Source organism: Ranitomeya imitator, chromosome 5 (assembly GCF_032444005.1).
Source record: "Ranitomeya imitator isolate aRanImi1 chromosome 5, aRanImi1.pri, whole genome shotgun sequence".
NCBI classification, from domain to species: Eukaryota; Metazoa; Chordata; class Amphibia; order Anura; family Dendrobatidae; genus Ranitomeya; species Ranitomeya imitator.
Genome location: NC_091286.1, coordinates 65,487,544 through 65,512,537, shown reverse-complemented (window position 1 = coordinate 65,512,537; position 24,994 = coordinate 65,487,544). Strand labels below are relative to the sequence as shown.

The 24,994-nt window shown below is 43.6% G+C and overlaps 1 protein-coding gene across 6 annotated transcripts in view; it reads left to right on the top strand.

Moving 5' to 3' along the window:
- Nucleotides 1-24,994, top strand: part of MACROD2 (mono-ADP ribosylhydrolase 2) — a 2,991,260-nt gene that overhangs the window by 2,794,032 nt on the left and 172,234 nt on the right. For all 6 annotated transcript variants that reach the window (XM_069768762.1, XM_069768759.1, XM_069768757.1 and 3 more), the window contains exons 13-14: nucleotides 20,331-20,366; nucleotides 20,661-20,699. In XM_069768762.1, the coding sequence (XP_069624863.1) occupies nucleotides 20,331-20,366; nucleotides 20,661-20,699 (75 nt within the window). The remainder of the gene's footprint in view (nucleotides 1-20,330; nucleotides 20,367-20,660; nucleotides 20,700-24,994) is intronic.

The window sequence follows — 24,994 nt, the reverse complement described above, 5'->3', positions numbered from 1 at the left end:
GACATTTTTTGATCGCTTTTTATTCCGATTTTTGTGAGGCAGAATGACCAAAAACCAGCTATTCATGAATTTCTTTTGAGGGAGGCGTTTATACCGTTCCGCGTTTGGTAAAATTGATAAAGCAGTTTTATTCTTCGAGTCAGTATGATTACAGCGACACCTCATTTATATCATTTTTTTATGTTTTGACGCTTTTATACGATAAAAACTATTTTATAGAAAAAATAATTATTTTGGCATCGCTTTATTCTCAGGACTATAACTTTTTTATTTTTTTGCTGATGATGCTGTATGGTGGCTCGTTTTTTGCGGGACAAGATGACGTTTTCAGCGGTACCATGGTTATTTATATCTGTCTTTTTGATCGCGTGTTATTCCACTTTTTGTTCGGCGGTATGATAATAAAGCGTTGTTTTTTGCCTCGTTTTTTTCTTTTTTTTTCTTACGGTGTGTACTGAAGTGGTTAACTAGTGGGCCAGTTTTATAGGTCGGGCCGTTATGGACGCGGCGATACTAAATATGTGTACTTTTATTGTTTTGTTTTTTTTATTTAGATAAAGAAATGTATTTATGGGAATAATATTTTTTTTTTTCATTATTTTGGAATATTTTTTTTAATTTTTTTTTACACATTTGAAAATTTTTTTTAAACTTTTTTACTTTGTCCTAGTGGGGGGACATCACAGATCGGTGATCTGACAGTTTGCACAGCACTCTGTCAGATCACCGATCTGATATCAGTGCAGGCTGCTTCACAGTGCCTGCTCTGAGCAGGCTTCTGTGAAGCCACCTCCCTCCCTGCAGGACCCGGATCCGCGGCCATCTTGGATCCGGGGCTCGAGCAGGGAGGGAGGGAGGGAGGTAAGACCCTCGCAGCAACGCGATCACATCGCGTTGCTGCGGGGGCTCAGGGAAGCCCGCAGGGAGCCCCCTCCCTGCGCGGTGCTTCCCTGCACCGCCGGCACATCGCGATCATCTTTGATCGCGGTGTGCCAGGGGTTAATGTGCCAGGGGCAGTCCGTGACCGCTCCTGGCACATAGTGCCGGATGTCAGCTGCGATAGGCAGCTGACACCCGGCCGCGATCGGCGGCGCTCCCCCCGTGAGCGCCGCCGATCGCGCTGGACGTACTATCCCGTCCATGGTCATAGGGGCCCACCCCACATGGATGGGATAGTACGTCCGATGTCAGAAAGGGGTTAATAAATGTTATTTATTTTTCCTATGGACCCCATGCGGTTAATAGTGTAAGTATTTTGGCATTTCTAACTGAAGGTTAAAATCTGATTCATTATCTCTGTGGATTTTTTTTAGGAGCGTGCTGATTTTCTACACACAAATCTAGATGGAAAATCTGCAGCAAATCGGTCACGTTTATATGTCTAAGGATGTGTTTTGTTGCGTTTTGTGAAGCATGCGTTGTTTGGGCGCAAGTGCCAGGGCGCAGAGGACGCTGCTTGTTGCATTTTATTTGCGCTATAAAAATGAACGCATGCGTCACAAAACGCAGCGTTTTGCTGCGTTTTGCATGTGTTTTTGCATGCGTTGTGTCGCCGACGCAGCACACAACAACGCAAATGTGAACGTAGCCTAAATGGGTTTTCCAGCATTGGGATACAAATCTGCAGTCACTTTATATGATTGCAGACATGTGAATCCTCACATCGTGCGCACTTTGAGGATTCTCCGCTTTCATCACCGGGAGCTGGTGGTAATGTGACCGTAAGTATCTGATTTGCATACATTACAGCCACATTCCGACTAGACTGTGTCAGGCTTCGTATTGAAAGAGGCCGCGTCCATCTAGTTAGCATGTGTCCGTATGAATTCAAATTACATACTTGCGGTCACATGTTTGCCTCTCCTAGCACTAGCACCAAAGAATCCTTACAGCATACAGTGTACACCATGTGAGGATTCACAAGTCAGCAATAACATAGAGTGACTGCAGACTTGTAGCCGAAGGCCAGACATCCCCTTTAAAGGCTATGGCTATGATTTTTCCTCTTGTTAGTGATAACTTAAATTCATAAATTGCACCAGGTTTCACTCTGCACTCTTCATTCCTTCATTTATAGACCCCATGATATGCAATTTTCACATTTTTCTTTTCAGTTTCACTCCTTGTTATATAGGCTTAAGGTGAAGTGTGTGTACATCCAAGGCGATGCTGTCTTCATTAGTTTTCATGTATCAGCACACCTCCAATACATACGGTACTTCCTCCCCATGTGCTTCATTCCATATCTATAGCCTTTTCTCCCTCCCCAAGATACTTTCTCCCTATGCATATGTGTATACATCCCTTTCCCCTTTACGTTATAATCTCTACCAATTAGAGAATGGAGGGGAAGAGCAGAGAGAGCTGTTAGAATTGGGAACAGGGGCTCTGGTGGATTTATATCCTTTTTGCAAAAGCACTCAGCTAGGTAAAAATTTTAGACACTCTGCAGTAGCAAAATGAAGATTATTTAAAAAAGCAAAATCATATGTTTGTTATGGCAAGTTGAGAGCCAAAGCCACATGACCATCATGACCTTTAGATTACATCCAAGTTTCTTAAATATGGAGCCATTGCATTTCTTCAGTTTGCTTAAATGAGTATGTCAGCCCCTAAATGCACATAGCCTTATAATGTTTTAGCCCTGATAAAAATAGCTTGCTGCCTCCGTTTTGCAAAAATTGAAGTTTAAAATAAAGAATTAACTCTGGTATGAACTGGGGCCGCCGAACTTTTCTGTCTTTCTCCAGTGTCCTTAGCATCTGAATCAAAGTTTGGTTGAACCGTTCGCAAGCCCCATTCCCTTTTGGGTGGTATGGCGTTATCCGAGACTTCCCGATCTGATACAGCCGGTGTAACTTTTCAATTACTTTACCAAAAAGCAGGCACCTGGATCCGGATGAATTCGCTTTGGACAGCCATACACTTGGATGAAGTTTTTACAGATGGCGTATGCAACGGATTCGGCAATCTGGTCTCGCGTCGGGGTCCCAACGGCAAACTTCGTGAAGTGATCTGTCATCACCAGGCAATGTTCATATCCTTGATGAGCTGGGCCAATAGTCAGATAATCTACCATTAACACTTCAGTGGAGCCTATGGTCTGAGTGGGAGCCCTCTGTTCTGGCAGCTTGGCCAATTCTACATTGCCTACAGGATTCTTCTACTACGGTCTTCAATTGAGGATAGTAAACTAGCCTTTGCAGCCACTGAAATCTCTTTTAGGGACCGAAGTGGGCTCCTCTTTCATGTGCTTTTGTAGCCACCTTGGACAGCAATGTTTCAGGGATCAATGTCTGCCATGTAATGCCCAACTCCCACTGTAGTTGGACTCTCCGACACAATACTCCATTTCTCATCTGTAGTCTTTTTCACTTCTGCAGCATCTGTAGGGCTTCCGGGGACAGAGCATCTCTCTCCTGCTGGCTGGATAATCGCTTTGTCGACAGCCATTGTCTCATTTGAGCGAGATATTCATCCACTTGCTCTTCGGACCCATTTGTCATGAGATTGACCCAAACTGCACTCTCGAGGCGCTGTCTACACCTGTTCCATCGTGGCTGCCACCGTGCTGGCAGAATCTTGAAACTCAGGGACTTCTTCAGCCTCCAGTTCTTTGTCCCGGTTAGGCCCAGACCTCCTATGGGACACTCGGCGTCAGCGTGTCTTTGGCCCCTCTCTTATAGGTGATCTTATTTTGAAACTTTGCCATCTGAGCCACCAGCATTGCTCCAATGCCTCAAGTTTTGCTTTTTCCAGATGGGCCAAAGGGTTGTTATCTGTGCGCACCAGGACCTTGGAGCCAGACAAATATTCGGCAAACTTCTGTCATGGCCACACTAATGCCAACAACTCCAGCTTAAAGGAACTGTAGCTATAAGGGTTTCTTTCGGGGTCATGGAGGGACCGACTCGTGTAGGCGATCACTCGTTCTTTTCCACTCTGGATGTGAGACAGCACAGCTCCGAGTCCATGTAGGCTCCCATCAGTGTGAAGGATAAATGGCTGGGAAAAGTCAGCATAGGCCAGCACCTGTGCCTCTGTCAGAACCAATTTCAGGGCTCGAAATGCCTCCTCTTGATGTTCCCCCATTGGATAGTTCTGTTTTTGACACTGGACGGTACTCCCTTCAACAGTTCTAACAACGGGTTCACAATGCAAAATATCCAGTGAGTCCTAAGAAGGCACGCACATCTTTTACGGTCCTCAGGGTGGGCGAATCTTGCACTTATGTGATTTTCTCACTAGATAGTCTCACTACTTCCGCAGAGACTACATGTCCCAAGTATTCGATTTGGGTGCGAAACAGGTGGCACTTCTGAGGCTTCACCTTATTCCATGCTGTTGTAAATGGCTAAAGACCTGTTCCAGTTTTCAGAGATGTTCCTCAAACGGAGCCGCATAAATAATGATATTGTCTAGATAAATGAGAGTGGCCTCGTAATTCAGGTCGCCTAAACACCTCTCCATTAGACGTTGAAACGTACCCGGAGCATTAGCCAGGCCAAACGGCATTCAATTGAACTCAAATAACCCCATGGGGGAGTATAAAGGCTGTTTTTGCTCAATCCTGCTCGGACATGGGCACTTGCCAGTATCCACTTGACAGATCTAACGTGGAGACATATATGGCATTTCCCAGAGCAGACAGAGACTCTTCAATCCTTGGTAGCGGATAGGAATCTCGCACAGTACAAGCGTTGAGTTTACGGTAGTCCACACAAAAGTGAAGCGTACCATCCTTCTTCCGAAACAGCACTATGGGGGCAGCCCACGGGCTTTGGCTCTCTCAAATTACACCATTCTTCAGCATCTGCAACAGCATTCCTTTCACCTCCTGATACATCTGTGGGAGAATTTGACGGTATCGCTCTCTTATGGGCGCGGTGTTTTCAGTTGGAATCTCGTGCGTGATCGCTTTGGTGCATCCAAAATTGTCTTCATGGGGCGCAAACACACCCAGATATCGCCCTAACAGAGTTTCCACTTGCTGGACCTGCTGTGGTGTGAGTTCAGTCAGTTTGGCCCGCATTTATTCTAGAATTCGCCACCCCTCTTGCAGGTGTTGAGGCTCAGGCACCAGAGTAGTATCTACAGCTACCGTCCAAGGGTCTCCCTGTTTTACTGTCAATTGTATGGCCTTTGATGATATCAATTCTTCCAGCATACCCACGACTTGGGCTACTTCACTTCTGGGTGAGAGCGTTACGTCACTTTTCCCTAAAATGACACAATGCTCACGGATCGTACCGCCATGCACAGTAGCTAATGTATGTGCGCCACTAATAGTCCCGGAGGTAGTTGTTCCGCATTGGTGGGTTCAATCTGAACTTCGACTCCTTCCAGAGGGGTACAGGCTCGGACAGGCAGGGAAAGTCCTGTTTGTCCTGGTGCCAAAAGTCGATTGACGGAAGCTGGAGCAATCACCCTTTCCTGTGTCTTCCCACCTCTGGAGGTTTCTTGGCTTGTGCCACCCTGATTAACTGATGGAAGACTCTCCTCTATGGAGTACGAGGGCTCCACTGTCGTACAAACATGTCTGGAGACTCATTAATAAGTAGACTCCTGAATTTTTTTAACACATTCATGCCTAATGTAACAGTGTGTCCCTTACTCACATCTTCAGCTGTCAGTACCACTCCTTTTCGGCCTTGGTCTTTACCGCAGACAGTAATATTCATCCAGACTACCCCTGTGACCGGCATGGGCAGATGATTGGCAGTTGTCAGCTTGATCACTGGGCCCCATTCAGGCCGCATTGCCTTTGGGAAATGTCGGCGAAAGTATGCTTTTGGGCATAGTGGTCACCTGTGAGCCCGTATCAACCAGTCAGCGCACAGACTAGAGGACACATGAAAATGCGATTTGTGGGACTTCTTGTACTCCTCCTTGACTGTTCAGGCTCCGAGCGGCTTCCCCAGGCTCGTAGCCCCCTAGTTTAACGGACTGCATTGCAGAGGCCTACTCTGTCGGGTGCAGCCCTGGGCTATATGTCCAGTTTCTCCACAGTTGTAACATGTGGGGGGTCCTTCTTGACGAGGCATCCTTGCCTCACGGCAGAGAACTGGCTCGATTCTGTTCCCTATTGGACTGGGGGCTACGGTGGACATCTTTCTTGAATCAGCCAACTCTTCACGTACCTGCTGGATTTCTTTTCGTAATTCTTCCTCCCATTGGGGTGTAGTAGCCATCACTGCCGATACCTCTCCACTCCAGACCTTTCCCGCTGGAACTGTCACCCCCTGCTCCTGTTAACGCGCGTGCCTCACTCCCTTCCTCAGAAAAAGTCATGCGCAGGTTTACCCGCAAGCACTCCTGCAGGGTCTATTTCACTAACATGTCACATAAGCCCATCACTAGTTGGTCCCGCAGTACTATGTCAGTAGATCCCACACCTATACCATCCTTAGTAGCAATGGTCGTGCAAATCTCCTGTAGAGCATTCATGTACTGGGTTTTCATCTCTCCCTCTCTTTGAATATGGCAGAACAACTGCATATGCAACTCCCCTATGTCCGTGGGGTCCCCATGGGTCTCCTCTAAAATCTGTAATACTTTGTGAAAGGTGTCTTGTACCTGGGGGGGGGGGGGTCGTAGCATGACAGAGTCCTTTGCTTCCCCAATTAAAGCCATCTTGGCAACCTTCGCCTCCAGTGCAGGGGTCATGGGGTGCATTCTCATCATCCCCATGACCCGTTCTGTCCAGCTCCACAGCATAGTATTCTTCCCAGTAAACTTTGGGAGGTTGTTTAGCATGGCCCCAAGGGATATACTGGACCTAGGGCCTCCCCCAATTGCTTGGTCTGCCGCCTCCTTGCTTTTGAACAACATCCTGCCGACAACACCAAATGTAGACTTTCAGAGATTGGGATGTCATCACGGACAGGAGGCAGATCAAGAGTTAACAAATTTATTAACAGTTGAAAACTCCACGCAGGGAGGAAGTGGATATGGGAGGCAAAGATTATAACAATATGGGTGTTGGAGGGGAGAATGGGGTAAACAGGTGTAAGTCGTATGTTCAGCATCTCGGTTTCCAACTGTGGCATCGGCGACAGTGGCACGTGATGTCTTGGGGTTGTCCTAGTTAGGCGGAGATCTGTTCTCTTGATGAAGATGGAGAGTCTTTGTTACAGTAAGCGGGTTCCCTGTTGTGAGCCCTGTTGGGCTCCCTCTGGTGGTTACTGATGGTACTGGGTGACTTGTGTTCTCTGCGGTCTCTGGTGTCCACCTGTTCCATCAGGTTATGGGAGTTTCCTATTTAACCTGGCTTTTTTGTCATTTCCTCGCCGGCTATCAATGTAATCAGAGTGTCTTTTTACCTCTGCTCCCTGCGTCTGTTATCTTCAGGACAAGCTAAGTTTTGATTTTCTTGTTCCACGTTTTGCTTAATTTTTGTCTTAGTCCAGCTTGCAGATATGTGATTCCTTGCTGCTGGTTGCTCTAGTGGGCTGAAATTACTCCTCATGTTCCATGAGTTGGCACATGAGTTCAAGTAATTTCAGGATGGTTTTTGAAGGGTTTTTCGCTGACCGCGCAGTTCACTTTTGTATCCTCTGCTATCTAGCTTTAGCGGGCCTCATTTTTGCTGATTCTATTTTCATAACTACGTATGTGCTTTCCTCTCATTTCACCGTTATTACATGTGGGGGGCTGCTATTTCTGTGGGGTGTTTCTCTGGAGGCAAGTGAGGTCTGTGTTTCTTCTAATAGGGGAAGTTAATCCTTCGGCTGGCGCGAGACGTCTAGGAATCATCATAGGCACGTTCCCCGGCTACTGTTAGTTGTGTGTTTAGGTTCAGGATTGCGGTCAGCTCAGGTTCCATCACCCTAGAGCTTGTTTTGTTTTTGTGCTTGTCCTTTTGTGATCCCCTGCCATTGGGATCATGACAGTTCCCATACCCGCAGTTTCCTTGTACTGATCTCAGTTCGTTATACGGTATCGCCGGAGCGTGGCTCTGCTCTGCAGCACAGGCGGGGAAAGGATCGGCATATACTCGCTCAGTCACTGGTACAAGGCTAGGTTGCACGCATGCAGCGGTCACATGTCTCACGTGTGAGTAACCTCCCAGCACGGGGAACGTAAGGAGAGTCACTGTTCGATATCCGCGAGCAGTGGACACAATTACAGGTATTGCGCTAGAACGGCGCAAGAGAGGTACCCCTGAACCGCTTCATCTTGTTACAAGTGCACAGAGCCTCTTGGCCACACCCTGGGTTCACTGAGCAGTAATTTATATATCCATGGTTTTGACCACTAACAACTAACTTACTGTCACTATATGAGTGGTCATAACCATGGATATTTAAGCTACTGCAGTGGCTTATACCTGAGGTAAGCGACATAGCAAATCAGAACTATACTAGATTTATAATTGGAGGTGTTTGCTAATATTATTATATCTACTACGTATTGGGATAGGATCTTGGAGATGGGAATACCCTTTTAAGTTTCTGCAGTACCGAGGTAGCGATTAGAAAACTCATGATGCAGTTTTTATGTTGGTTTTATTTGTATAATAGTATGGCCATTCATCAAGTCCTGTGTGAACAATGAGGAGAGTTGCAGCCAGAGGCGCTTGATTCATCAGGAGCCACGGGCCTTTTAATGAATAAGGCGTATCTGAAAGTTGGTTTGTCATGAATTACATGAGCTTATTGTTGTTTGTCTCTGCCCGCCCCAGTTCCACCCATATTGGTGCAGTTGGCCCAAACTTGCATGAAAGCAGCAAAATTTGCTTTTTTTTTTTGCTCAACTCTGTGTTGCACAAAAGTGTTGAGACTTTTCAAAGCATTTTGCAACAGAATTTTTGTGTAATTCCTTCCGAGCCTATGCGCTTAGTTTATATTACCAGTTTGGACTGACAGACTCCTCAAATAAGTATTTTATTTCCTAAATCTGTGTATATATGTATGTAGTGTAGTGTCAGTGTGATAATATACTCATCTACCGCCATCTTCTCTGAGATCCAGTACCGTTCTGCTCCTCCTCTCAATGATGTCATTCTTCTTCAGACTCTCAGGATCACTCTATGCTCTGTGTGAGGCAAAAGTTGAGATCTAGCACCGTTCAGCTTCTCTTCTCAGTGATGTCACCACTCTTCAGACTCTCTGGATCTCTCTATGTTCTGTGTGAGCCAGAAGTTGGAATATGGCACCGTTCTTCTCATCTTCTTAGTTCTGTCACCCCTCTTCAGACTCTCTGGATCACTCTATGCTCTATGTGTGAGCCAGATGTTAGGATCTAGCACGATTCTGCTCCTCTTCTCAGTGATGTCACCCCTCTTCAGACTCTCAGGATCACTCAATGCTCTATGTGTGAGCCATAAGTTGGGATCTAGGATCTTTCTGCTCATCTTCTTAGTGACATCACGCGTCTTCAGATTCTACAGGTAACTCTACGCTCTATGTGTGAGTCAGAAGTTGGGATCTAGCGCCGTTCTGCTCATCATCTTAGTTCTGTCACCCCTCTTCAGACTCTCTGGATCACTCTATGCTCTATGTGTGAGCCATAAGTTGGGATCTAGGATCTTTCTGCTCATCTTCTTAGTGACAGGGATTCAAGCTTGAGGAGGCTAATTTGCATATTCCAGGTGCCTTCTGGGAAAAGCGAAGAGTCTCCCTAAGCTAGAAGATCGTTGGGTACAGCCGGGACTAGCTGCTTGGAAAGCATCACCAAACCAGGGATTCAAGCTTGAGGAGGCTAATTTGCATATTCCAGGTGCCTTCTGGGAAAAGCGAAGAGTCTCCCTAAGCTAGAAGATCGTTGGGTACAGCCGGGACCAGCTGCTTGGAAAGCATCACCAAACCGCCTGTAGGACATTATTGCAAGAGAGCTTGGCTGAGTAGATTACACAAGAAGGAAAACACACAGCAAGTCAGCGGGATCTAGGAGCAACATGGCAGATGTGACAACCTACATGGTGAGCTGCAGCATGTGCTACATGTTCACAGATCGACCAGAAGAAGAATCAAATTTCACCTGACAGAAGTGTAGACTAGTGGCCCTTTTAGAAGAAAAGGTGCGGGGTCTGGAAGAAAGAATAGCAACTTTGAAACTCATCAAAGAGAATGAAGACTTTCTAGACAGAACAGAAGCATCTCTACTGGTCACAGAAGGTGAAAAAAGTGTCAGAGAACCTCCAAAAGCAGATGAGTGGAAGCATGTGACCAAAAGAAGCAAGAAGACCATGGAGAAATCACCAACCACACAACTGAAGAACCGATATCAAATCTTTGTAGAGGATGAAGATGGCACACCTAAGGATGAAGCAATACCATCAAGCAAAAAAGAAAAGGGCACACAGCAACAAGTGACAGCAAAAAGTACAGCCAAGAAGCAACGAAGAGTGGTGGTGGTGGGAGACTCACTACTGAGAGGCACAGAATCAGCCATCTGCAGACCGGACATAACCGCAAGAGAAGTATGCTGCCTTCCAGGTGCGATGATCAAGGATGTGACCGATAGGATACCAAAGCTCTTCAGCTCCAAGGACGTCCACCCATTTCTTCTGATACATGTTGGCACCAATGACACGGCAAGGAAGGACCTACCGACAATCTGCAAAGACTTTGAAGAGTTGGGGAAGAAAGTAAAGGAACTGGATGCACAGGTAGTTTTTTCTTCTATCCTTCCAGTAGATGGGCATGGCACCAGGAGATGGAACAGGATCCTTGATGCAAACAACTGGCTAAGACGATGGTGCAGACAACAAGGATTCGGATTCCTGGACCACGGTGTGAATTACTTGTACGATGGACTCCTCGCCAGAGACAGACTACACCTCAACAAACCTGGGAAACACACATTCGCCAGAAGACTCGCTACACTCATCAGGAGGGCGTTAAACTAGAAGAAGAGGGGACGGGAAGAAAAACATTAGACTTGAACAAAGAAGATCCAGGAAAACATACTCAGAAGGGAGGTAAGAACATTTCTAAAACAATCCACAGCGAGGAGATTGGAACAAAACAAAATCCTCTAAACTGCATGCTCGCAAACGCCAGAAGCCTGACAAACAAGATGGAAGAACTAGAAGCAGAAATATCTACAGGTAACTTTGACATAGTGGGAATAACCGAGACATGGTTAGATGAAAGCTATGACTGGGCAGTTAACTTACAGGGTTACAGTCTGTTTAGAAAGGATCGTAAAAATCGGAGAGGAGGAGGGGTTTGTCTCTATGTAAAGTCTTGTCTAAAGTCCACTTTAAGGGAGGATATTAGCGAAGGAAATGAGGATGTCGAGTCCATATGGGTCGAAATTCATGGAGGGAAAAATGGTAACAAAATTCTCATTGGGGTCTGTTACAAACCCCCAAATATAACAGAAACCATGGAAAGTCTACTTCTAAAGCAAATAGATGAAGCTGCAACCCATAATGAGGTCCTGGTTATGGGGGACTTTAACTACCCAGATATTAACTGGGAAACAGAAACCTGTGAAACCCATAAAGGCAACAGGTTTCTGCTAATAACCAAGAAAAATTATCTTTCACAATTGGTGCAGAATCCAACCAGAGGAGCAGCACTTTTAGACCTAATACTATCTAATAGACCTGACAGAATAACAAATCTGCAGGTGGTCGGGCATCTAGAAATAGCGACCACAATATTGTGCAGTTTCACCTGTCTTTCACTAGGGGGACTTGTCAGGGAGTCACAAAAACACTGAACTTTAGGAAGGCAAAGTTTGACCAGCTTAGAGATGCCCTTAATCTGGTAGACTGGGACAATATCCTCAGAAATAAGAATACAGATAATAAATGGGAAATGTTTAAGAACATCCTAAATAGGCAGTGTAAGCGGTTTATACCTTGTGGGAATAAAAGGACTAGAAATAGGAAAAACCCAATGTGGCTAAACAAAGAAGTAAGACAGGCAATTAACAGTAAAAAGAAAGCATTTGCACTACTAAAGCAGGATGGCACCATTGAAGCTCTAAAAAACTATAGGGAGAAAAATACTGTATCTAAAAAACTAATTAAAGCTGCCAAAAAGGAAACAGAGAAGCACATTGCTAAGGAGAGTAAAACTAATCCCAAACTGTTCTTCAACTATATCAATAGTAAAAGAATAAAAACTGAAAATGTAGGCCCCTTAAAAAATAGTGAGGAAAGAATGGTTGTAGATGACGAGGAAAAAGCTAACATATTAAACACCTTCTTCTCCACCACGGTATTCACGATGGAAAATGAAATGCTGGGTGAAATGCCAAGAAACAATGAAAACCCTATATTAAGGGTCACCAATCTAACCCAAGAAGAGGTGCGAAACTGGCTAAATAAGATTAAAATAGATAAATCTCCGGGTCCGGATGGCATACACCCACGAGTACTAAGAGAACTAAGTAATGTAATAGATAAACCATTATTTCTTATTTTTAGGGACTCTATAGCGACGGGGTCTGTTCCGCAGGACTGGCGCATAGCAAATGTGGTGCCAATATTCAAAAAGGGCTCTAAAAGTGACCCTGGAAATTATAGGCCAGTAAGTCTAACCTCTATTGTTGGTAAAATATTTGAAGGGTTTCTGAGGGATGTTATTCTGGATTATCTCAATGAGAATAACTGTTTAACTCCATATCAGTATCTAATCAGTTTTTATGAAGAGGTAAGCTATAGACTGGACCACGGTGAGTCATTGGACGTGGTATATCTAGATTTTTCCAAAGCGTTTGATACCGTGCCGCACAAGAGGTTGGTACACAAAATGAGAATGCTTGGTCTGGGGGAAAATGTGTGTAAATGGGTTAGTAACTGGCTTAGTGATAGAAAGCAGAGGGTGGTTATAAATGGTATAGTCTCTAACTGGGTCGCTGTGACCAGTGGGGTACCGCAGGGGTCGGTATTGGGACCTGTTCTCTTCAACATATTCATTAATGATCTGGTAGAAGGTTTACACAGTAAAATATCGATATTTGCAGATGATACAAAACTATGTAAAGCAGTTAATACAAGAGAAGATAGTATTCTGCTACAGATGGATCTGGATAAGTTGGAAACTTGGGCTGAAAGGTGGCAGATGAGGTTTAACAATGATAAATGTAAGGTTATACACATGGGAAGAAGGAATCAATATCACCATTACACACTGAATGGGAAACCACTGGGTAAATCTGACAGGGAGAAGGACTTGGGGATCCTAGTTAATGATAAACTTACCTGGAGCAGCCAGTGCCAGGCAGCAGCTGCCAAGGCAAACAGGATCATGGGGTGCATTAAAAGAGGTCTGGATACACATGATGAGAGCATTATACTGCCTCTGTACAAATCCCTAGTTAGACCGCACATGGAGTACTGTGTCCAGTTTTGGGCACCGGTGCTCAGGAAGGATATAATGGAACTAGAGAGAGTACAAAGCAGGGCAACAAAATTAATAAAGGGGATGGGAGAACTACAATACCCAGATAGATTAGCGAAATTAGGATTATTTAGTCTAGAAAAAAGACGACTGAGGGGCGATCTAATAACCATGTATAAGTATATAAGGGGACAATACAAATATCTCGCTGAGGATCTGTTTATACCAAGGAAGGTGACGGGCACAAGGGGGCATTCTTTGCGTCTGGAGGAGAGAAGGTTTTTCCACCAACATAGAAGAGGATTCTTTACTGTTAGGGCAGTGAGAATCTGGAATTGCTTGCCTGAGGAGGTGGTGATGGCGAACTCAGTCGAGGGGTTCAAGAGAGGCCTGGATGTCTTCCTGGAGCAGAACAATATTGTATCATACAATTATTAGGTTCTGTAGAAGGACGTAGATCTGGGGATTTATTATGATGAAATATAGGCTGAACTGGATGGACAAATGTCTTTTTTCGGCCTTACTAACTATGTTACTATGTTACTATGTTACTATGTTACATCACGCGTCTTCAGATTCTACAGGTCACTCTACGCTCTATGTGTGAGTCAGAAGTTGGGATCTAGCGCCGTTCTGCTCATCATCTTAGTTCTGTCACCCCTCTTCAGACTCTCTGGATCACTCTATGCTCTATGTGTGAGCCATAAGTTGGGATCTAGCATCTTTCTGCTCATCTTCTCAGTGACGTCACCCGTCTTCAGATTCTACAGGTCACTCTATGCTCTATGTGTGAGTCAAGTTGGGATGTAGCGCCGTTCTGCTCATCATCTTAGTTCTGTCACCCCTCTTCAGACTCTCAGGATCACTCAATGCTCTATGTGTGAGCCATAAGTTGGGATCTAGCATCTTTCTGCTCATCTTCTCAGTGGCATCACCCCTCCTCAGACTCTCAGGATCACTCTATGCTCTATGTGTGAGTCAGAAGTTGGGATCTAGCACCGTTCTGCTCATCATCTTAATTCTGTCACCCCTCCTCAGACTCTCCAGATCACTCTATGCTCTCTGTGTGAGCCAGAAGTCTCTTTTAGGATGTAAACCTATTTAGCCTCGTACTGACCCTCTATAGATTTGCGTTGTAAAAGCCACTTTTAAGTCAGAAAGCGCGCAGTATGACCCCGAGAGTCTGCAGAGCGGAGACATCACTGAGAAGAGGAGCAGAGCAGCCCTGGATCCCAGAGTAGATGCGGTAAGTGAGTATATGAACACACTGACACTATACTATGTACACATGTACTGAGGTTTAGCACAAAAAAACCTTCATTAACATAACATTGGTTTTCCATAAATATGCTGTATTAAAAATCTAATGATGAACTATGATATCAAAAGCAATACCTCTATACACACAGAATTGTCAGAAAGCTGAAGATGAAAATGTCTAAGTTATCCCAAATGCACGCTCTTAACAATTAGCTGTACAGCGGCATCTTCCATCATGGCCGTCCAGAATTCCTAATCTAAAGTTCGGCTTTAATTAGCTAGAACAAAGTCTTCAGCTAATCCTTTGTTTGGTCTTTATAGTTCATCTGCTTCACAAATCGAGTAAAGCGGGGATGTTACTATAGCAATAAACTGCTTAATGAGTTGAATAAAAGCAGAATAATTATTTAACAAAAAAAAAGGATCTAAACACAAATCTGTTGAATGCAGATTACCTCTGATATGTTACATTCATTAAACTTTTCATAATCCTATTAATTTAGCCGCGCATTTCTCTTTGCTAACAAGACGCTTTCAAACAGAGCAAAATTGAATGGTATTTTTTATTTTATTGTCCAACAGTGCAATCCGAAGTATGTTTAATGTGCAAATGACTAATAAAGGCCTAATAAAAAACTGAGTGTCTATTTATTCAGACTATTTACCCTACATTGTTAAAAGTGGAGAAAAAAAGGGCAGGAAAAAAAGGCGTAAAACGAAGAATAACACAGAACTAGAAAGTAAGAACACCAACTTTTGTTTTGAAAAAGCTTCTGCTCCCCCTGCTGGAAAAAACTAGTTATTACAACAAATGAATTCATTCTCCCTGCCTGTTAGTATGTGGCGTAGTGACAATACCCAATGTTAACATGCATTCTGTAATATACAAATCATGTTTCCTTTGCAGAAAGCAATGCATATTATTTCAACAATAATCCTCGGGAAGGGGGGAGGGGTGGGATGTATTTAAAGGATAAAGAGATATAAAAGGGGGAAAATCTCAGTGGTATGAGTCAACATATGTTTCATATTATATCAGCTTTTCTTTTTTTCTGAATTCTGGGAATGAATTTCCTTTTTGTCCCATTCAAGTCGTTCCATGAGCTCTATTTAATAGATCTCTGTCAATGTTCTGAATCAAGGCACAAAGGATGGCTGTATGATTACCGTAGCAGCATGTTGCACGGCTGAGGCAAGGATTATGTGTCTAGCAGAAAGCTCTGTGCTGGTTGGAGCACATATTGTGATGATCACTTCAATCACGAGGGTGCAGATAACAGAAGTATGATTGTCTTCTGCGCTGCGAACTCCCTCCGATGCCTCGAGAACGCAGCCTGGAAGAGTAGCCACCCGCCTGTTTTATGTGCAGCCACTGCTTGATAAATCGTTTTAATCTGGAAAAGAGCAGAAGGGAAAATATGAATTAAAGGGGAAACTTTGAAGGACGAAATTATGTCATTTGATTATTTGCTCAACTGTTTCTTAAGGGTCTTTTCTTCGTATGGATAGGTGAAATTTTGAAGGGGTTAAAAACCCCAAAACTCTGGTGTAATGGCCGTTTTCTGTGCTGTCTTTTATATCTAATTGTTTTGACTTTTATAGTTAAACATGCAGCTGTTACTCGCCGCAATAAAAAAGAACAATAAAAAGCACATGTGTTATTGGAAAATAGGTCGACATGTTATTTCCAGGATTCTACTAAACCCCAGGGGCTGTCTGTACAGGAGCGGACTTAGACAGAACAGTGTATGGGTCCTTCACAGTCCAATAGCTCATCATAATGCACAATGCCACTTGCTTTGGAGGTGGAAATGGGCCCCTGTACCTCTGTACCCCTGTACCTCTTGGGCCCCTGTGCAGATAATCAGGCCGCACCAATGATGTGTCCGCAACTTGGTAACCAGTTGAGATGTTTGATCGGAAGGTCATGTATGGAGACACCTACCAGACCATTTACTCTATGTGAATTAGGAGATTGATGTATATTATACCCGTAATTGTTTTGCATTTTTTTATTCATCTACTTTTATTTTTTTATATTTACTTTTAGTTTTGCTCGCGTTTTTGCATAGACTATAAAGAATGATGGGCAGATATAGCACCATCATATGCCACAGCGCTTTACAGACATTTTCATCACTGTCCCCGATGGGGCTCACAATCTACATTCCCTATCAGTAGATCTTTGGAGTGTGGGAGGAAACTGGAGAACCCGGAGGAAACCCACACCAACACAGGGAGAACATACAAACTCCTTGCAGATGTTGTCCTTGGTGGGATTTGAAGCAAGTATCCCATCATTGCAAAGCAACAGTACTAACCACTGAGCCACTGTGCTGCCCATTAAACGGCTTCTTGACTCGACCCTCACTTTCACACTGAAAAGTGGAGTGGGGCTGATGAAGTCACATTTCCCTATATCAGCTTGGATGGGACGTGTACAAGAATGGCAGTATTCTAACCTGACAATTGTGCAAACATCCAAAGATGTATGTGGAGACCCAACCCGGTCACCACCTGATGTGGAAGTGAGCAGCACTAGACAACCGCTTTAAGGCAAATTTTGTATTTCTGCCTATAAACAAGCTTCAGTAGACCATATACAAGATGATCCGCCCTCATTTATGACCACTACAAACAGACCGATGAGGCGGAAGAACAATTCAAATTAGCCGACAAATGTTTTGCTTTTATGTCAGCTGATCAGTAGCATGTTTATGAGCGTTCATGAAAATGCTCGCTTATGATCAGCAGCCCGTTTGTCGATTATTGTACCATGTAAATGGACCTTTGTAGGGTTCTGGTACAGCCGCTCCAGCCACAGACGCCTCCATTACAATCAGCGCCAGTATCCGATGTCTTTATTCCCCTCTATTACCCTTAACATTTGCACTGTATTGCTCCACGCAGCCTGTGCTTTCTTTTGCCTTTTTTCTGATCTTGCTGTAGGGGGAATTGATGATAAAACATACTAACTCTTATCATGTTACACATACCATAGTTTTGTTGCATGATAGTAAAAATTAAAAGTGGAGTAATTTGTTAGTCATCCTGACCTGCTCTACTCAAATTGGCAGTCAACCGGAGGATTACGATTGGTTATTTGGCCATTCTTCTGTTTAAGTGATCACATGCCAGAAAATTAGGCATCATGACATCTGTACAGACTCCGGAGAGATTGGATTTTTGAACAATATTGGGAGTCCTGTAAACTTTTAATGGCTATCTACTGCCATTATTTTGAGCACTGCTTGAATTGGTCAGGAAGGAGCTAAATGCATTAATGGTCAGCTTGAGGGATTATTCCCACCAGAGACAATTATGGCATATTAACAGGACAGGCCAGATAAGTCTGATAAGATGTGGGTTCACTTTTGGGTACGCAACAATCATAATCCATTTTCATCTGCTTTCGCAGCATCCATAGAAGCAAATGGAGATGGCTCTGCTTGCACAACCACCTATCAACTCAACAAAGCCATGAGGTGGAGGTTGAGGACCCCATTCTAGACATGGGACCTACATGTGTGAAGTTATGACATCTGTGGATTTTGCCATAAATGTCTGCCATGGGAATTACTTTTTAAGGCTAGGAAGGCAAGCTTTGTATATTGTGTGCACTGGTTACAGGGAGAATACATCAGACTCTAGAGCAGTGTTCCCCAAGTCCGGTCCTCAAGACCCACCAACAGGTCATGTTTTCAGGATTTCCCTTAGTATTGCACAGGTGATGGAATTATTGCCTGTGCAGGTGATGCAATTATCACCTGTGCAATACTAAGGAAATCCTGAAATCATGACCTGTTGGTGGCTCTTGAGGACCGGACTTGGGGAACACTGCTCTAGAGAGTGCACAGAAAAATGGCATGTAATCGGAGGGTGCTGCAGGAGTGAAAATAAGATGCAGCACACAGTCACACTGCAACAGTCAATAAGCATGCATGGAGGTTACATGTTGGAACCATTGTTAAAGGGACACTGTCACCTGAATTTGGAGGGAACAATCTTCAGCCATGGAGGCGGGGTTTTCGGGTGTTTGATTCACCCTTTCCTTACCCCCTGGCTGCATTCTGGCTGCAATATTGGATTGAAGTTCATTCTCTGTCCTCCATAGTACACGCCTGTGGAAGGCAATCTTGCCTTGTGCAGGCATGTACTACGGAGGACAGAGAATGAACTTCAATCCAATATTGCAGCCAGCATGCAGCCAGCGGGTAAGGAAAGGGTGAATCAAACACCCAAAAACCCCGCCTCCATGGCTGAAGATTGTTCCCTCCAAATTCAGGTGACAGTGTCCCTTTAAAGGTGTTCTCTAGTGTTTTTTTCCCTCAGGGGTGTACTAATTTTCTACCTCCTCACTTGTAAGAAGATTGACATTTCGGGCAGGCTGCCATTGCATGGCAAAGCCTTGGGCTCAAAGTACGCTCTTTTCGATGCTGGTAGCAGAGGCAAGGTTGTATTTCCGACATTGGAGGAGCGGACGGGCTCTGAAGCTGGCACAACCAGCAATCCATCATCAGTCACAAGCTGTGTAGCTTGCAAGAGTGTGCTACTTGTCATGGAGACCAGCCGCTGCAGAGGTGGCCGATAACTTAGGCAATGAACTGTAGATTAACAAACTAAAAATCGTTCTGTTCCTGAGAATGGACAGGATTTTTAAAATGTAGATTGCAAAGTTGCTAGTTTTTACGAGTACTTTTCAACTTTAACCATTGTACGATCATTAGATGACCCCTTTAAGCAATACAATCAATACTGACCATGTTGTTACAAGACTGCAAATGGTGGATTTTTACTATGAAAATGTCAATAACTTACATTAAAGGGAATCTGTCAGAAGATTTTTGCTATTTAATCTGAGAACGACATGAAGTAGGGGCAGACACCCTGATTCCAGTGATGTGTCACTTACTGGGCTGAGTGTTGTAGTTTCAATAAAATCAGTGCTTTGTCAGCAGGAGATTATCATTAGAAGACTAGTTGTCTAGTGCCATGTAGTCCTCCTGCTCTGTGTAACCACGTCCTCACCACTCGGTAACCGCTTTCTGTCAATGGACAGTATAAGTATCTACTTTCCTCAGCCCAATAATAATATAAATTAATTTCACCACTGTGACTAATATCCTTACATGTTTGCTGACTTTGCATATTATATTACTGCATTCTTTGCATACTTAAAAGTCTTGAAATAAACAGAATGTATCACCTCAATTAACTTTAATAATTATTCTATTATCTTCTACTGTTTAATTTGAATTCTTTTATTCTCTTTTCTGTGTATGATTGAGGCAGCTATCCTGCCTGCCCTTCTCATAATAACACTTAGAGATCTGCTTTACAGCAAGTGAATGGACCATTGACCGCAATAGCCAGGATCTGATTATTAGGGTCCTATAGGAGAGTTTTGTAGGCATGCTCTGTGATATGTGCAGAGGTGATTGTGCAGGGAGGGGGAAGGAAAGGAACCGTGACCATCACTTACCATTTTTGGATCCTGTGATATCTATAGTATACATAGGTGTTGCCATTTAACGTAATCCTGTCTGTGATGATAATGAGATGTCTGCTAAAAAGTAATCTTTGCAGTACAAGAAGCGACAAAGAGAGAGAGAAATATGTACAATTCAGTATTTATATTTCAATAGAGTCATATGGGAAAATAAGTTACTATTTTTTTACATACCTTATACTAAATTGAACAATAAGTCATTATCTGATCAAGTATTGCCTTCTGGCTGATGCTAATTGAAGTCTTTATTATTTTTGCAGCTGCAGACGACAAGAAACCTCCTTCTGAAGAAACAGGTAGGTTTTAATTCTTTTTCAGAGGTTTCACATTTTTTGCACATTTTCGAAATCCCAATCGTTGGTCCTAAATGCGTTAATGTCAATTTTTAGATGATAAATTATCTAATATTTCGTTGATATTCACATGGATGTAAATAGTGAATGGTGACTGTGACACCCATGTACATTAAAAGAAAAATAGGCCGGTACTGACCGAGAATCCACACCGTTTCCTGCCGATCCAGCCCATAGGCAAGGGCCTTCCGAGCCCAATGGAAGATGACTTTGTTGGTTTCTTTTTTTTTGTTACAGAAAATGTGGAAGATTTGAAAGAAACTAGCGCGGGATCAAGTAAGAGTTCCTGTAGAATGAATGAACTACTGTATGAATGAATAAATGATTGTCTTAAAATCTCTAAAATAATATGGTTTTGGCTTTGATAAAAAAAACAAACAAACGTCTGTAAAATCTAAATAGAAAGTAGCAGCATCTCCTCTGTACTCTAATCGATATCTGGAGGGTCACTATTTCTTTTTTGTGCCCTTGCATACGTTGTTTGCAGTAATATAGCCCCATGTATTTCTGAAAGGCACAAATGCTTTTAAACAGAAATGAATCAAGTTTTACAAAAAGTTAAATTTGGACTGAATCTAACTATTCTGTGATTCATGGTCTGATATTTTACTACTTTAATAACCCCTACATAGAAAAAAAATTGCATAAAAAGGATCAAAAGAGAAAGTACCGTAATTACTTTTATTGAGCATAATCACATAAAAATATCTAATATATAATTGCCTAGAATACTACTTCCTGCAATTTGTGCCAACTTCCTGTCCGGAGCTAATGTCCGGAGCTAATGTCCGGAGATAATGTCCGGAGATAAGTGACGTCAACAGTGTCCAGTGTCTGATTGGTTGCCGCCTGCTGCGAGCGACCAATCAGAAACGTGCCGTACTGTGACACACTCCGCCCGCCATTTTGGTGTGATTTTTGAATTTTTACCTCACAGCAAGTTTCTACTGCGTGGAGGCGGGCCCAGTGACGTTGCTCTTCAAGCTCCTGCCGAATTTCGTCAATAAAATGATAATACCATTTACCAAAACTATATATATTTAGTTGTGAAGTGGTTCAGTGACATTTTCACACCAATTTTGAACTTTTGTTTGGTGTTTTCTCCATATACTGCCTATTATTCACTGACTGTTATACTGAGAGACTGCCGTTTATTAACCTCTTCTTTGCCACATTGGGTATATTGCTCTATTATTTGCCACATAAGGACATTGTCCATTATTGCCCAGCAATTTCTCTGCAATATAAACTGCCTATTTATTAATATCTGCATTCAAACACGCAAAGTTGTCGTCTGATGTCTTTCATCCCTCCCCTCATAAGCATGTTCATGGATCCTGTGTAACTGTACCTTAAATAACAAGAATTGTCAAGAGCTGGTGAGTGCAGCCATTTTTTGTTCTTTCTTACTATTATTTCTTAATTGTATTATTTTTACATTTGAATAAATAAAGTATATATGGATTCTAGACTCCCGATTCTTTAGAATCGGGCTGCCATCTAGTATATCATAACACTACTGTGGGATTCTATGATGGGTACAACTACAGAGGAGCCACAGGTCAATGGCAAATGCTATGCAATCTAATCATTCTTACACCCTGAGATAACCTTAGAACATACACACAGAAGGTCCACTATGTAATGGGACACAATATCACTGTGCCGGTACATAGCATCCAGCAAAAAAAGCATCATAAAGCTTAGAGGGGGAACACCAAGGTTATTTGCAGCATATTTACCCCAGACCAGCAGCGCCACCACCCCTATGCGCATTTCGCCGTGCGTGCCTTCTTCCGGGGGAGTCTCCTGGATGCTATTTACCAGTGATATTGTGTCCAATTACATAGTGGACCTTCTGTGTGTATAATAATATTAATAATAATAATCTTTATATTTTTATATAGTGCTAACATATTCCGCAGCGCTTTACAGTTTGCACACATTACCATCGCTGTCCCCGATGGGGCTCACAATCTAGATTTCCTATTAGTATGTCTTTGGAGTGTGGGAGGAAACCGGAGTACCCGGAGGAAACCCACGCAAACATGGAAAGAACATACAAACTCTTTGCAGATGTTGTCCTGGGTGGGATTAGAACCCAGGACCCCAGCGCTGAACCTGGGGCTCCTCTGTAGTTGTACCCATCATAGAATCCCACAGTAGTGTTATGATATGTATTATTATGTGATTATGCTCAATAAAAGTAATTATTTTCTCTTTTGATCCTTTTTATGCAAGTTTATTCTATGTAGTGGTTATTATATATTGTTTGCATGGGACTTGGTAAATAGTAATTTCCCATACGGGCACAGACACTATATGCAGGCTGACTGTGCATTGTTATCAAAATTGGTTTACATATTTTACTAATTTGAAAAGGGCTGGGAAAATGGTGAAAATAGGAAGTACATTGCTCTCCTCTTGATTCTCCTGTCCTGAAGCCGCAGGCCCCCATCTGCAGGTCCGCACAGCTTACTTCGGCCTCTTCCCTTCATCTTGGTGACAAATATCAGTCTCTGACTTCATCTTCACTCTGTTCCGGTGCTTACGACATTGAATAACCCTCTGATGTCAATACATTCCTTGTCCGAGGCGCTGAGCAGGCCACGGGCGACGCATCGTGCCATCAGTGGCCGCGTCTACGTCAGAAGCCTCTGCGCAGAGTGAAGATGGAGGAAGGAGGACATTGTGTGCACTGGAAAAGTAATAAATAGGCCGATGATTATTATGCTCTGGAGTATAATACGACACTTTTGAGTCGCATCGTAAAATTCAAAGGAAATCACATTTCCTGGCTTAATTCCAAGTGTTCTCTGCTTTGGACAATATATTTTCTTACCTTAAGATCAGGTGCAGATGACCATAATTTTAGTCGAGTGCGATCCAACAAAACATCGGATAAGACTCAGACCAAAGTTTTTCCATGGGACAGTGGATAGAGTCTGTCAGAAGAAAAAAATCTGCATGCCCAAGTTTGATATGATATTTGGATTGTACTTGGCCATGCAAGTCAGTGAGTCAATAGAAAGCGTGAGACTGCACACAGATGACATCAGAGTGCAGTCCGATTTCCACAGATTGACACAATAGAGATGGAGATTTTTTTTCTCCATCTTCTCCTCCTCATCCAAATTGGACCACACTATGATCACGTTCTGATCACAAATCGGAGTGTTGTTTGTATAATCGGCTCGATTCACTTGGATGAGTGACTCTGCCACCGTCTGCACCTGCCCTGACTATAAGTAAGCTGATCACAGGTCATACCACTACTGGTGTTCCCAGCAATCAGCTGACATCTATGTGTAAACTTGATCACAAGTCTTCAATTTCTTTTCCGCAGCAACATAGAAATGAAGCATTACTAAATTAGTTCCTATTAGTAACATTGAGCTGTTCAAGTAAAGGTACCGTTACACTAAACGACTTACCAACGATCACGGCCAGCGATACGACCTGGCCATGATCGTTGGTAAGTCGTTGTGTGGTCGCTGGGGAGCTGTCACACAGACAACTCTCTCCAGCGACCAACGATCAGGGGAAAGACTTCGGCATCGTTGAAACTGTCTTCAACGATGCCGAAGTCTCCGGCGCAGGGCCGCGCTTAGTAACCCAATGTTTTCCCTGGTTACCATTGTAAAAGTAAAAAAAAAAAAACTGTACATACTCACATTCCGATGTCTGTCACGTCCCCCGGCGTCAGCTTCCCGCACTGACTGTGTCAGCGCCAGCCGGCCATAAAGCAGAGCACAGCGCTGACAGAGCACACGGCCGGCGCTGACAGTCAGTGCAGGGAAGCTGACGCCGGGGGACGTGACAGACTTCGGAATGTGAGTATGTACTGTTTTTTTTTTTTTAACTTTTACAATGGTAACCAGGGTAAATATCGGGTTACTAAGCGCGGCCCTGCGCTTAGTAACCTGATGTTTACCCTGGTTACCAGTGAGCACATCGCTGGATCGGCGTCACACACGCCAATTCAGCGATGACAGCGGGTGATCAGCGACCAAAAAAAGGTCCTAATCATTCCCCAGCAACCAACGATCTCCCAGCAGGGGCCTGATCGTTGGTCGCTGTCACACAGGACGATTTCGTTAACGATATCGTTGCTACGTCACAAAAAGCAACGATATTGTTAACGAAATCGTTATGTGTGAAGGTACCTTAATCCACAGACACGCTGAGTCTTTCAGCTGTGGGGTCGTTGCTTGTAGCTGCCCTCCGCTCTTGTTCTGGAGTGTCTGCGTATAACATAGATGATCCCTAGATTTTGAAGGGCCACATGTGACGGTTCCTTTCTTCTGTGGCAGAACTGCAGGGGAATGGACAGTTGCTGCTGTGTTTTCCTGCAGGATTCAGCTGATTGCTGGGATATTCACAGCAGGACATCTTGTAATCAGCTTCTTTTTTGTTTACTGCTCTGAAGGAAGGTAAAAAAGGATATTCACAGTAGGCAACACCTTTAGGTTTCCTTTCCTTTTAATTTTTGGATTTCACTTGAGCCCCGAGTGCCGTCCTGCACAGTGCTCACAAAACCCGTCAACTTGGAACTGTTGTGTAATGTATGG